The 13407-nt window shown below is 48.7% G+C and overlaps 1 protein-coding gene across 4 annotated transcripts in view; it reads left to right on the top strand.

Annotated features, from left to right (window-relative positions):
- The window catches only part of TRIO (trio Rho guanine nucleotide exchange factor), a 361479-nt gene that overhangs the window by 313665 nt on the left and 34407 nt on the right, over positions 1–13407 (top strand). For all 4 annotated transcript variants that reach the window (XM_070774837.1, XM_070774838.1, XM_070774840.1 and 1 more), the window contains exons 35-37: positions 3232–3524; positions 5044–5214; positions 7794–7889. In XM_070774837.1, the coding sequence (XP_070630938.1) occupies positions 3232–3524; positions 5044–5214; positions 7794–7889 (560 nt within the window). The remainder of the gene's footprint in view (positions 1–3231; positions 3525–5043; positions 5215–7793; positions 7890–13407) is intronic.

Raw genomic sequence — 13407 nt, 5'->3', positions numbered from 1 at the left:
CCACGTGTTGGGGAGGCCCTTCCACCTTCACGGTTCTCTGTCTGGTGCGGTTGCTCAGCTGAGGGAACATAAGGCTGTGAATCAGCATCGCTGTTTCTTTGGGCTGGAATTTCTGTTGTTTCCGGTCCCTGTGAGGTGCCTCCTATACAGCCGGCACTGTGCCAGGCCCTGGGCACACCTGAGGGGCCAAGTCAGACAAGGCCCACACCCCCTGGGAGCTTCCGTCCTTGTGAGCTCGTAATGTGTTATTCAGGCCCAGCTCCAAAGGCCAGCTTCAGTGCTGCCTCTTGCAGGAAGGCTTCCGTGACCCCTCTACTTGATTCCCCTTCTTCTCACTCTTCCAGGGTTTGTACTCGCTTATAGCATGAAGGGTCACAGTTTTGCCTGAATGACAGTTGTGTGATCATTGAAAGCACTTCAGGCGGGTCCCCGGGGTGAAATTTATTTAATAAACCCAGGTGGGTTTGTTCATCTCCATCCAGTGGCAAGTACCAGGCTCGGCTCTGAGTCCCAGCACAGTCAACGACGGTGAAACATGTTTGCACCTACTGGGGCCAGCCCAGTGTCTTGTTAGTGTAATGTTTAGTACTTAGAAACACTTCAGCTGAATCAAGTATCACCTGACACATGGATCGTCCAAGCCCTCCCCTTCCCTGGTCTCCCTGTTGTCACAGTACAGGAGTCCCCAAGAGCAGGGACCCTTTGTCCTGTGTCAGCCCCTGAGAAAGTCCCCAGGAAACTCTGACTGCAGGCGTGGGGTCAGCTTGATGGCCTGGTTCTCCTGCCTCGTCCCTGTGGCGCCTGAGGAGCACGAGGCTGACATGGGAACGTTTCAGTCACACTTAACATAAAAATAAATAAAAATATATGCATCAAACCCGAGTGTCGTGCATTGGCAGGCGGGTTCAGACACATGTACTCCCACACAGAGGGAGAAAGGATTTTCTCTTAAACAGAACGCTATATCGATTAGTTCTGAGCTGAAGTCGCCTCTGCGAAAATGTAGATTTTTAAGAATGAGCAATCCTGCTTGAAGCACATCATCTGTTTACAAAAGATTATACCCTCTCTGCCTGCGAGGCTCGACCAAGCAGGGACGGGGCTGAGGCGGACACCGCTGTCTCGCCCGGGCGAGTGTGAAACTGCTATCGACTCTTGTGCGTGTAATCACGGGATTGGGAGGAATTAACCCCCTTCTGTATCTGTGGCACATGGGGGTCTCCAGGGCCGCAGAGGTAAATACAGCTCAAACACGTGTCTGTATCAAATCATCTTTTAAAGATTGTTTTTAAGACTTCGAAAGACTGGAAGAAAACGACACGCAAAGTAAATGATCATCCTCATTCTGGTCCCTAAAGAGAGGCGTTTTATTCCATTTCAGGGTGGGGGTGTCCTCCCAGAGTCCAGGGCTCAGGACAGGGCCGACAGGTCTCCCAGGTCACTGGCTTTCTGTGTGTGAAGTCACATCTCCTGTCACTGCACAGAGCTATTGAGTGTCGGCTTTTACCTAAGTTTGTTCGACAGCAAAAGCGATCAGTTCAGGGTTGACTGTATTTAATTTTTTCAAATCCCATGAGGATGTTCATTGGGGTATATTTTCAAGTAACATCTTGGTTATTTGAAGTTATTTCTTTTTTAAATGTGTTGTTGTTTTTGTTCATGGTTGTTGGTATCAACTCCAGCACCTCAAAGGAACTGTGTTGAGGCTGAGAGCAGGGGCTGCACATTCGTGTTTCACGGCTGGAAACAAGCGGGACCAGCCAGCTTTTACCCTTTCACAGCGAGCTTTCTAGAAGGGTGCTGTTTGTCACAATGATGATTTACCAGGTCACATGCAGGCTGAGTCATACATGCACATACATATACATATTAATACATTCAAGCATATTGCATTTTATTGCATTTTTTTTTTTCCGCTTCACAGAACCTGCTTTTTAAACTAATTGATGGTTTGTGGCAACTCTATTGGGCGCGTCTGTGGGAGCCATTCTGCCAACGGCATTTGCTCACTTCATGTCTGTGTGTCACATTTTGTTGATTCTTGCAATTTTCAAACCCTCTGCCAGCAAAAAGATTATGACTGACTTGAAGATTCAGATGATGGTTAGCATTTTTTTAGCTGTAAAGTATTTTTTAGTTAAACTATATGCAGTTTTTAGACAGTACTATTGGACACTTGAACAGTCTAATTTGGGGGGAACCAAAAATTCATGTGACTAACTTTATTGTAGTATTTTCTTTATGGCAGTGCTCTGAAATCAAGCCCACAACACCCCTGAGGTGTGCCTCCACTTTATTTATTGAGTGGTACTTTTATTCAGTGGGAGTGAGTCAAACTAATATATTTGTCCACCAGGATTAGTCTTTAATTTCCTTTAAATTCTTCTTTACGCCCTTCTTTCTCTTGGTTCTTGTCTGTCAAGAAAATAGGTGAAAATAATTCAAACAGTGTGTCCTCCGATGTCTGTGATATTTTAAGCAATAGTGACATTATGAGTCTATGCAGCACTGATGCTGATTGTCAGCATGGGTGACTCAGGTTTTGCAGGGGGTGGGGGGGGGCACAGTACACGTGGAGAAAAATGATCTCTGGCAAAATTCAAGTTCGGGAACCATTTGATCAGTGAACCCGCGGGTTGGATCTCCTCCAACACCCCCACCCCCAGGGCAGAATCAGGGGCACGGCTCCCAGAGGTCACTGAACTTGGCGTTCTGTTGGGCGGTGCCGCACCAGTGGACCCAGTGGCACCGAGCGGGACCTCCAGAGGCTTTGAAAGTGAAAAATGAAAGTCACTCAGTCATGTCCAACTCTTTGCAACCCCAGGGACTATACAGTCCATGGAATTCTCCAGGCCTGAATACTGGAGTGGGTAGCCTTTCCCTTCTCCAGGGGATCTTCCCAACCCTGGGATCGAACCCAGGTCTCCTGCGTTGCAGGTGGATTCTTTACCATCTGAGCCACCATGGAAGCCCAAGAATACTGGAGTGGCTACCTGGTTCTCATCTCCAGAGGATCTTCCCAACCCCGGGATCGAACCCAGGTCTCCCTCATTGCAGGCGGATTCTTTACCATCTGAGCCACCAGGGAAGCCCAAGCATGCTGGAATGGGTAGCCCTGTTCCATTCTCCAGGGGATCTTCCCAACCCCGGGATCAAACCCAGGTCTCCCGCACTGCAGGCGGCTTCTTTACCAGGCCGCCAGTCACATTGGCTTCTCTCTCTCACTCGCAGACTCACTGTCCGTCTCCAGCAACGACGCCAGCCCGCCCGCCTCCGTGGCCTCCCTCCAGCCCCACATGGTAGGGGCGCAGAGCTCGCCGGGCCCCAAGCGCCCGGGCAACACGCTGCGTAAGTGGCTGACAAGCCCCGTGCGGCGGCTGAGCAGCGGCAAGGCGGATGGGCACGTGAAGAAGCTGGCGCACAAGCACAAGAAGAGCCGCGAGGTCCGCAAGAGCGCCGACGCCGGCTCGCAGAAGGACTCGGACGACAGCGCGGCCACCCCGCAGGACGAGACCGTGGAAGAGGTCAGGGTCTGCGGCGTCTCCCCTGCGAGCCCTGGGCCCAGCGAATAACCCTCCTCCGGTGGTTTTCCGGGTGTTTCCGGAAAGAACCGGTGTCAGAGCCCCACAAAATGCATTCAGCAGTGTGCTGGGGCCCGGGATCCACATGTGGCCTCTGATCAAGAGATCAGAGGACTGAGAGCCCCCCTCCCCAGGTGTGGGGGCACCCCCTGCCTGCTCCAGGAGAAAGTGGTGCCCTGCTGCCCCAGCCTCTCCGCCACCTCCATCACAGGCAAAGCCTGGGGTGCGTCCCCCCCCCCCCACCCCCGACCCTGGGGATGCAGACGATCTAAGCAGTCTCTGGGTTAGCCCTCAGCCATGTAGTGAGTGAGGGATAGTCGCTCAGTCCTGTCCGACTCTTTGAGACCCCATGGACTGTAGCCCACCAGGCCCCTCTGTCCATGGAATTCTCCAGGCCAGAATACTGCAGTGGGTTGCCATTTCCTTCTCCACAGCAGGGAAGCACCAATTTTAGACTTGGAAGGACTGGGGAAAGCCTGCATCCTCCAGTATTTCCACTACCAGACCTGCCCCCATATTCATGTATATTCATACTGACCTCTTGTCCTGAGTAGAAAACATCCAATTATTTTGTTAAGCCAGTAGTAAACACTGCATTATTCCCATGTCATCAAAGATAGATGTATGTAGGCCAACCAGGAATTATTTTTAATTTCCTTTGGAGAGGAGGGACCTTAAAATTATACTGTAAGGAATGGAATTTTTTCATGATCCCCAAGATGGGTCTTCAGTAATGTGGTGTTAGTGAGGGGCCCTCAGAGTTTTTAATGAGGATCCTCATCCCCCCGGTTCCCCACGGACTCAGAAAGACAAAGGCAGAGAGAATGGGGGAGGAGGACAAGATTGGTATCGTTTAATTTATTTTGCAGATGTGTGGTTTCTGCTGCTTTTCTCCTGGGCCTGTTTTTGCCGTGGGTTTTCACTGGAGCGTATGATTCATTTATGTCCTCATCTATCTGTTTAATATACTGGGTCCTCCTAATAGAAGTAAAAAACTGAAGTTTTTTATAAAAGTAAGACTAGGGAAAAATGAATGAACTACATTCTTAAAATACACCTTGAATTGTATTTTTCTTTATGCTCTCATGATTTCAGTGAGTTTTACTTGAGCAAAAAGTAACAAAAAAGTGAAATACGAGACCAGAGAAAACAGAGGGTGATGGTTCACATTTTTTAACTTTTCTTTAAAATTGGCCTCTTGAAGATGAGACGTGTTCAGAGCCTAACGGTTGACATTGGCAGTCCCTTTGCAGACACTCCCGGCCCTTCCCTCGTCCAGCTGGCTGGTGACGGAGCTGGCGCACTTTCAGGAATCAGAGTTCCCATCAGGGTTGGAAGGGGCTTGTGCCTGGTTTCTGCTGTCAGTTTCCATCTCCCGTTAACCCCCAAGGGCTCAGTTTCTATGCCCGGACACTGATACTCAGGGCCAGGTTTTCACGGGCGAATGTGGGTCTGCTTTCAGAGAGGCCGGAACGAGGGCCTGAGCAGTGGCACGCTTTCCAAGTCCTCATCTTCGGGCATGCAGAGCTGCGGAGAGGAAGAAGGGGAGGAGGGGGCCGACGCCGTGCCCCTGCCGCCACCCATGGCCATCCAGCAGCACAGCCTGCTCCAGCCAGACTCCCAGGACGACAAGGTAAGGGGGCCGTGGCCACCCCAAGTCAGGAGAGGGCCCAGCGGTTTGCTCCTGTGCCCCAGCCTCAGAGCCGGACATAGAGAGCAACCCAGGCTGTGAAAAGGCGTCTGGAACACGTGCTGGTTTTCCAGGCCGAATTCTGCCTGCCTTCGCCCCCCCAAGCATAGATAACATAGGCCGTGCGTTTAGACTAGGCTGTAGGAACACGCGCAGTCTCCCCTACAAGTGGGCTTGCATAAGTACCTTCAGTGCATTTTTAATGGATGTTTTCCTAATTGCTACCTTTCAAGTCATTTTAATTTTTCTCACTGTCCTGACCAGGACCCCTGAGTGGACAGTCAGAGAAATCACTGTCCTGCCTGCGTGCGTGGTTTCGTCCCAAACACACACGAGCCCAGCTGATTCTCTGTGTCAGGTGTCTCTGCACGCAGGTGTGGTTTTCAGATGAGACCGTATGGCTCTCCAGTCCCTTTTTTCCAACACGGCCAACATCTGGATCAAACCGGAGTTTGTCAAAGCTCAGGAGTCAGTTCAAGGTCACGAGTCTCCTCTTTGGATGTATTCGGGCCAAGTAAACCTTTATTTTTTGCTTTCTGGGTTTTCCTGAGTTCTTACAGGATCTAAAATTACTTTGTGCCTCCCAGCGGTAGAACCCTAAAATATCAAGAAGGAAACCTGATAACTGGCTTGTACATCCTCTGGCGTTCCAGCCCAGCCTGCTTCTCCAAACTGGCAGGTGTTGAAAACCACGCTATGAAGTCATTACTGGTGATTTTTTTTTTTTTTTTTGGCAGAAACCAAGTTTTCTGAATAAAACAGACGTTTTCATCAGTCTTCCCCCGTCTTCACTTTTTTCCTTCCCTGATTCCCTCCTCCGTACTAACACGGTCACCACTCGCTGGATGGCCCGTGGGTGCTGACCCAGGCTCCGCCCAGCCCAGTGATTGACGGCCCTGAGGCCGAGGGTGATCACACGTCAGTCTTAACCTCAGGCCCCTCCTCTTTAGAACTCTGCCGCCTACTCTGCCAGGGCTCTCAGCGCGCAGTGGGTCTTAGCAGAGGAATGTAGCTTGGCTTTGAGTCCCAAGTCTGGGGGTCATCCGAGGTGCAGACCCCATGCTGCAGAGGGGTAGGGTGGCCTGAGATGAGAGGAGCTCACCTCTCACTGCCCAGAACAAACCCACCGCCAGGCAGCAGGGCTCTGAGAGCTCCTCAGTGGTTTCGTAGCATTCTAAGCCATACCTTTCTGAAGGCAGAAAACTAAAATTGGGTAAATCAGAATGGTTAGCCAAACAGTGAGGTGCCAGGCCTGCTTGGCCTATTCACCAAACCAGGAGGGTGTTTTTCTCCATTTAAAGTGTGGATGGCACTATATTCTTCTGAATTGCTAAAATCACTTTCTGGTTATTGTATGACCTCATTGGGTATTATCCATAGAAGTTCTTCTTTTACAAAAATCGATAGTGATGTTCCCAGAGAGTATATTATCTTGTGACTAATATTTTGTTTTGTTCTGTTCTCTCTTTTTGTAAACTTTCACTGCAGCATTATGTTGACTTGTGTTCTGTGTCTGTTCTGGCTCAGTTTCCTTACCTCTCCATTTGAATTTTTTTTCCCTTCTTTTCTTCACCTCATCTTCCAGATTTCATTAGACCAAGCCAACATTTGTTTTGCCAAGTGCATATCTGGATCCACATTGTAACTGCCTCGTTGTAAACGTTTAGATCCGTATGTGTCTGCCGTGAGCCATGCATCGTTAGGACAGCTAGCCGTGTGTTGCATGCATCTCTGCTGTCCTTAATATGAAGCAAGGTTCATATTACACCCCTCTTCTAGTTTCCAGTAAATTAACGGTGCGAGTAATCCGCAAACACAGCGTGTTTGCTAATTACTGAAACTTGAGCTCAGTAGCCCCTCCCGCAGACCCCTTACCTGTCCGCCCTGTACACCCCGACTCTAGCCGTAAATGGCATCCGATAGCTTGTGAGGCCACAGAGCTCCTGTCCTCTGCACTAATCTGGGGAAATGGATGGCACAGAAAATGGTGAGCTTGTCCCCCTCCTCCCTGTCTGGCCAGTGCTCCCGGCTCCTTTGCTTTCCTTCCTTCTTTCTTTGAACCCCATCCGCACAGTAGAGCCATTTTTAGTATCCTGTTTTTGGTTCCCGATTCCTTGAAGGATTCATTCACTAGCCCTTAAGCCTGTCACTCTTCTGTTGATCTCCGTCTTTCCCTCCTTAGCCAGTAGCCTAGCCAGCAGTTGAAAAAAGAGTTAGAATCCTCCCCCATGCCCAGTCACCTCTTTGAGAAACATTCTGATGGGACATGGCTGCAGATTAAAACCAGACTCTGTCTGCTTTCCACATGTATCCCAGACAGGTCTTATTTAGTGTTTCATGTCAGAATATTGTAAATTTTAAAAGATGGCTTTAAATAAATGCAAACAAAGACAAACTCGTGGTCTTTTGGTCTGGAATTACTTTTAAAAAGAGGCTGAGCTTGCAGGAGAATTTTCCGTCTGTCCAGTGACTAACATGAGGCATCCCCCTCCCCCCTCTCTTTTTCTCAACTTCCTCTCTAGGCCTCTTCTCGGTTATTAGTCCGCCCCACCAGCTCCGAAACGCCGAGCGCAGCCGAGCTTGTCAGTGCAATCGAGGAACTCGTGAAAAGCAAGATGGTAAGATTTCCTAGGGGCTCAGGCCTCAGGGCTGGACGTGGCTCATGGAGCATTGGGGTGCGGGGGTGGAGGGGGGTGACCTCACAGGTGGGTCTCTAGTCTGCAGGACGGATCCTCAGGTTCATAATTGGCTTGAAGACTCACAGGACTTAGCGAAGCCACGGTTGCAGTTCATTCCTGTGAAAGGATGGAGGTGAAGGTCAGCCAGGGAAGATGTACAGGAGCAGGTCCGGGACGCTCACGTTCAGGCCACCCTTGTCCTTTCCCCATGGAGTTACGTGCCCAGTGCTAGCCTCTCCCAGCGTCGCACTGTGTGTGATGATACCTGCAGGGTAACACCAACAAGGGCCACCACCGCCCACCCCACCCCCCCAACCCCACTCTCCAGCCTCGGTGGTCAGAGTTTTTATTTGGGCTCCATCACATACACAAGGTTGACCCCTCACATGGCTCACCCCATCCCCTGCTCCTCTGGAGATCAAGATAGCACATGACCCAAAGCCCCCACCAGAAGTCACTCAGTGAGTATATAGATTGTCTATCTGAGGCCAGAACCCCCAGGTAGACAGACTTCATCAGGCAGGACATTCCAGGGGCTTAGAGGGACCTCCCAGGAGCCATGGTCAGCCCTTTCCTGACCCACACGGTCTGCAGTGCTGGCATCGTCATAGCCAGTGTGGTCAGTTCCATTCTCGTGGGTCGTTGGTATCGCAGGTGCCACTGGGGGTCTCTGGCTGCCTCTGCGATCCTTCACTGGGGTCTGCAGTGTAGGAGGGAGAAGGGTTTGTGTTGCTGTGTCAGGGCTTTATTCTCTTAGTGACCCCATGTCCCTAGTTGGGTCAGCATGGCTTCATTTAATAAAAGCCCCAAATCGGATGTTGATTCTTTGAAGTTAGGTATGCATTGTTTCTGACTGATTCAAATCAGTAGATTTCTGTTTCTTAAGTTTTCCTGTGAAATAGAAAAACCAGTAATGGTAACAGCTTTTTAGACTCATATACCTACTACCTTACTACATCTTTTAAAACTCACCACTCCTAAAATAAGAGCCCGCAGCCTCTCCCACACTCCATTCTCCAGAGTAATCACTGTGGAGCAGTTTGATATGCTTCCCTCCCAACGTTCTCTCTGTGTACTCCCCTCAACAGCTCTATGAGTGGGGCACACACTGCCGTATTCTCATTTTACAGACGAGAAAACCAAGGCACACAGAGTGTGTAAAAACTTGACCAGCTGATAAGGGACAGAGGTTTACTATAATTTATTTAAGTAAATTCATTATATATATGTGTGTGTGTGTGTGTGTATAGATTTATCGTTTTTAATTTTCATTTCTGTTAATTGTTCAGTCACACAGTCGTGTCCGACTCTTTGTGACCCCATGGACTGCAGCGTTTATTTTTGCATAAATATTCATGCTAATTACATGTGTGATTATAATTACATGTAAGTATACTTATAGGGTAAATTTTTAGCACTGGAATGGCTAGATAAAAGGAAATACAGTTGACCCTTAAATAGCCCAAGTTTGGATTTCACAGGTCCACTTATGAAGAAGTTCAACAGTGAATACTAGAGACAGCATAATGTGCAGTGGGTTAATCCGCAGACGTGGAACCGCAGATACTGAGGGACCACGTACAGAGGACCAGTGTCCCAAACCCTGCATTGTTCACGGGCTAACTATACTTCTTTAAAGTTAGAAATTTATCTTCCAAAGCTAGTACTAACTAGGTACTATGTTCATATATATATATATATATATAAATAAAACACTCCAGTTTCTTCTCCCACCCACTCCTAAGCAGCTGCTGATGAGGCTGGTTGTTTCGGTCAAATGGAAATTACATCCAGAATCCAGACTGACAGGTATTGGCCCCCATTGGTGAGCTTTGAGGTTAGACAGGCCATTAGACAGAAAGACTACAAGGACTTGGTAGAGAAGTCAAGAACTTAACTCCACTTGGTCAGAAATTTGGGATCATGTCAGTATGAATGGAGCTTAGCCACATCCTGGCTGTCTGTTTGAGAAACAAGTTGATTAATGGTCTAAAAAGATGCTCAAATAATACTGAATTGAGTTTTCAGGCATCCCTAAACATTTTAGAAACAGCCATTTATACACAACAGTTATAGGATCATTAAAGTCATGCTTGTCTAATTGAAATTGTTCTCCCAAGGAATGTTATGAGACAGCACTCTGTCAACCTGCTAGTCATTGTTCTGCAGCTGTTTGAAGGGATTCCATTGTGAGTGGGTTGAGGTTGATGTGTCATAAATTCAGATGAAGAGAAGTTCTATGCGTGTCTCTCAGCTCGTAATGGTTTATTACCCCTTTTTAGTTTTGAAGAATTAAACTCTATCGGTTGAAGTTGAGTTATTTCTACTACTCACAACTCTTCGAAGTGAATGGGCATAAAGCTGTTGGCAGGGTGGAGAGGGCGTGAGTTTGGAATCAGAGATGTAGGTTCAGATTCTCCTACTGTCTGCTTCCACCTCTCAGCTGGAAGGTGGGGTTTGTAAACCGAGTGCTGTTTGATAAGCTCCAGCCGAGCTCCCTCCACCCGAGCACTCAACTTGTGCCTTCCCTCCCCATTGGAGAACCACATTTGTGCTTTTTACGGTGGACTCGCTGCTCCTTCATTCTCCATGGAATGTAATCTAGACTCCGCCCTCTTTTTCTGGCTCAAGGGAAACATAGCTCTGCCTTGGTTTCCTGTGACTAATCCTCAAATGAGAACTGCTTTTGCCGATAAAACTGCTGGTGAATCATCTGAACACCCTCCTTCCCGCCATCTGCTCCCCATGACTCTGAGTTACTCCTGCACGGCTCACGGGAGCCATGTCACCCCGCATTTGTTTTCCTGCGGGCGATCTCTTAGGCTGTCGTTACTTTGCAATCAGATTGAAACACTGAATTGTTAGCCCCCCAAAGCCGTGTGTGCAGTGGACTGGGGAGGTGACAGGAGAAGGTGTCCTGCCGTTGTGCCATCTGTGTTCAAGGAGCTGGCTCTCCTCACCCTGCAAGCCCTTCCCTGAAATTCACTTCTGTCTACTCCACATTCCTGATCAGGCAAGCGTGGGCTTCCTGAGTGTGGGTGGGGGGCGACAGCAGCCAACAGCCTCAGGGACTGCAGCTGACTTCGGGGCTTTCTTCTCTTGGTTGATCTGAATATAAAGAGAAACCCAAGAAAGAATGAGAATAAGTGAAACAAACATCTGACTCAAGATAATAGAACAGTACAATTTGTTTTTGGAAAAAAGCAGAAGGACTGAATTCACAGAACTAAAAACAGAAATTAATGAGTTGGAAAAACAGAAAAAGGGAATAATAACACCTAAGATTTGTTTTTGCAAAGCATACAGACTTCAGGTAACCTTTGCAAAAAAAAAAAACAGATTCACAAAATAAGAATCTATAAAGAAAAGATCAGCGAGAATTGAAATAATCATGACACGTTACCTCTTTCACCTCTTTGAAAGTAAATTTGAAAACCTAGGATGAAATGGGCAGTTTCTTAAGAAAATACAGTTTACCAACATTAACCTCAGAGAAGCCGAGTGTGCTTCTGCTCAGTTCAGTTCAGTCGCTCAGTCGTGTCTGACTCTTTATGACCCCATGAATCGCAGCACACCAGGCCTCCCTGTCCATCACCAGCTCCCAGAGTTCACTTCCAGACTCATGTCCATAGAGTTGGTCATGCCATCCAGCCGTCTCATCCTCTGTCGTCCCCTTCTCCTCCTGCCCCCAATCCCTCCCAGCATCAGAGTCTTTTCCAGTGAGTCAACTCTTCACATGAGGTGGCCACAGTACTGGAGTTTCAGCTTCAGCATCATTCCTTCCAAAGAAATCCCAGGGCTGATCTCCTTCAAAATGGACTGGTTGGTCGTGTCCAAATGTTTGGGACTTCATGGACCGCCAGGCCCCTCTACCCATAGGATTCTCCAGGCAGGAATACTGGAGTGGGTTGCCGTTTCCTTCTCCAGGGGATCTCCCCAACCCAAGGATCACACCTGTGTCTCTTGCATCTCCTGCATTAGGTGGGCAGGTTATTTACCACTGAGGCACCCAGAAAGCCCTCTGAAGAGTTAGGTCTACATAGATACTCTCTTTTCATTTAAGGAATAGGGAAAGTTGATAAGAACCTACCCACAAAAACCCACTGAACCCACAACTAATTCATCCAAATCAGATTTCCGTTCTGGGACAGCGCTCCTGCCGTTTTACTCGAGCACAGTTGCCAGAAGGGGCTGTTGGGCGTCTGGGAGTGGACGGCACAAATGTGTCCACGACCTCTGGGACGTCTCCACACTCCATGGATGCAGCTGCCGGGTCCAGAGGGGCCTTCACGGGTGTCCATGAAGTCGGGTGCCTCCCCAGCCCTCTTCTGTGTGAAGGGCCCTCTACAACCTTTCTTTCCTGTCTCTCTCCTCACCGTTGAAGTGACCATCATTAAATCTAACGAGCTTCAGCTGTTTCCTCGCACATCCGGGCAGCAGACAGCACTGCTCCTCCCGCCACGCATCCTCCAACCTCCTGTCCGAGATCGGCCTCCGGGACCCGTACGCGTGGACCTGGCCCGGCCCAGCTGCTGCACATGTGCTTCCAGTCGAGGTCAAGAGCTGTTTACTTAAAAATAAGAATGCTATTTCCTCACCGAGCCCTGTTCCTTAACTATCTTTTCATTCACTGAGAGCAGAAGTTGGTGTGTTTGCACAGCTCCATGGCTTACTCCTTGGAAGGAAAGTTATGACCAACCTAGATAGCATGTTCAAAAGCAGAGACATTACTTTGCCAACAAAGGTCCATCTAGTCAAGGCTATGGTTTTTCCAGTGGTCATGTATGGATGTGAGAGTTGGACTGTGAAGAAGGCTGAGCGCCGAAGAATTGATGCTTTTGAACTGTGGTGTTGGAGAAGACTCTTGAGAGAGTCCCTTGGACTGCAAGGAGATCCAACCAGTCCATTCTGAAGGAGATCAGCCCTGGGATTTCTTTGGAAGGAATGATGCTGAAACTCCAGTACTTTGGCCACCTCATGTGAAGAGTTGACTCATTGGAAAAGACTCTGATGCTGGGAGGGATTGGGGGCAGGAGGAGAAGGGGACAACAGAGGATGAGATGGCTGGATTGTATCACTGACTCGATGGACGTGAGTCTCAGTGAACTCCGGGAGTCGGTGATGGACAGGGAGGCCTGGCGTGCTGCGATTCATGGGGTCGCAAAGAGTAGGACACGACTGAGCGACCTGATCTGATCTGATGGTTTTGATGAACAAGATTGCAGGAACAGACTTGGTGTCCTCAAAGGTGCGCTTAGTGATGATACCAGCTTCAGCCTGTCACTCTTACGGGAAACAGGACAAGTATTAGAGGTTTTAATTTGGTAGGAAATATTAAGTGTTCTTGTAATTTGTATCAGGCTTTTTGTTTGAAGAGAAGTGCGTCACATTTTCCCCAGTTACATTGCTTAAATAGCTCTTGATCATCTATATGTCCAGCTGTGTCACTGTGGGAGTT

This window comes from Bos indicus, chromosome 20, assembly GCF_029378745.1.
Source record: "Bos indicus isolate NIAB-ARS_2022 breed Sahiwal x Tharparkar chromosome 20, NIAB-ARS_B.indTharparkar_mat_pri_1.0, whole genome shotgun sequence".
In the NCBI taxonomy this organism is placed as follows: Eukaryota; Metazoa; Chordata; class Mammalia; order Artiodactyla; family Bovidae; genus Bos; species Bos indicus.
This window is presented reverse-complemented; position numbering and strand designations above follow the sequence as displayed.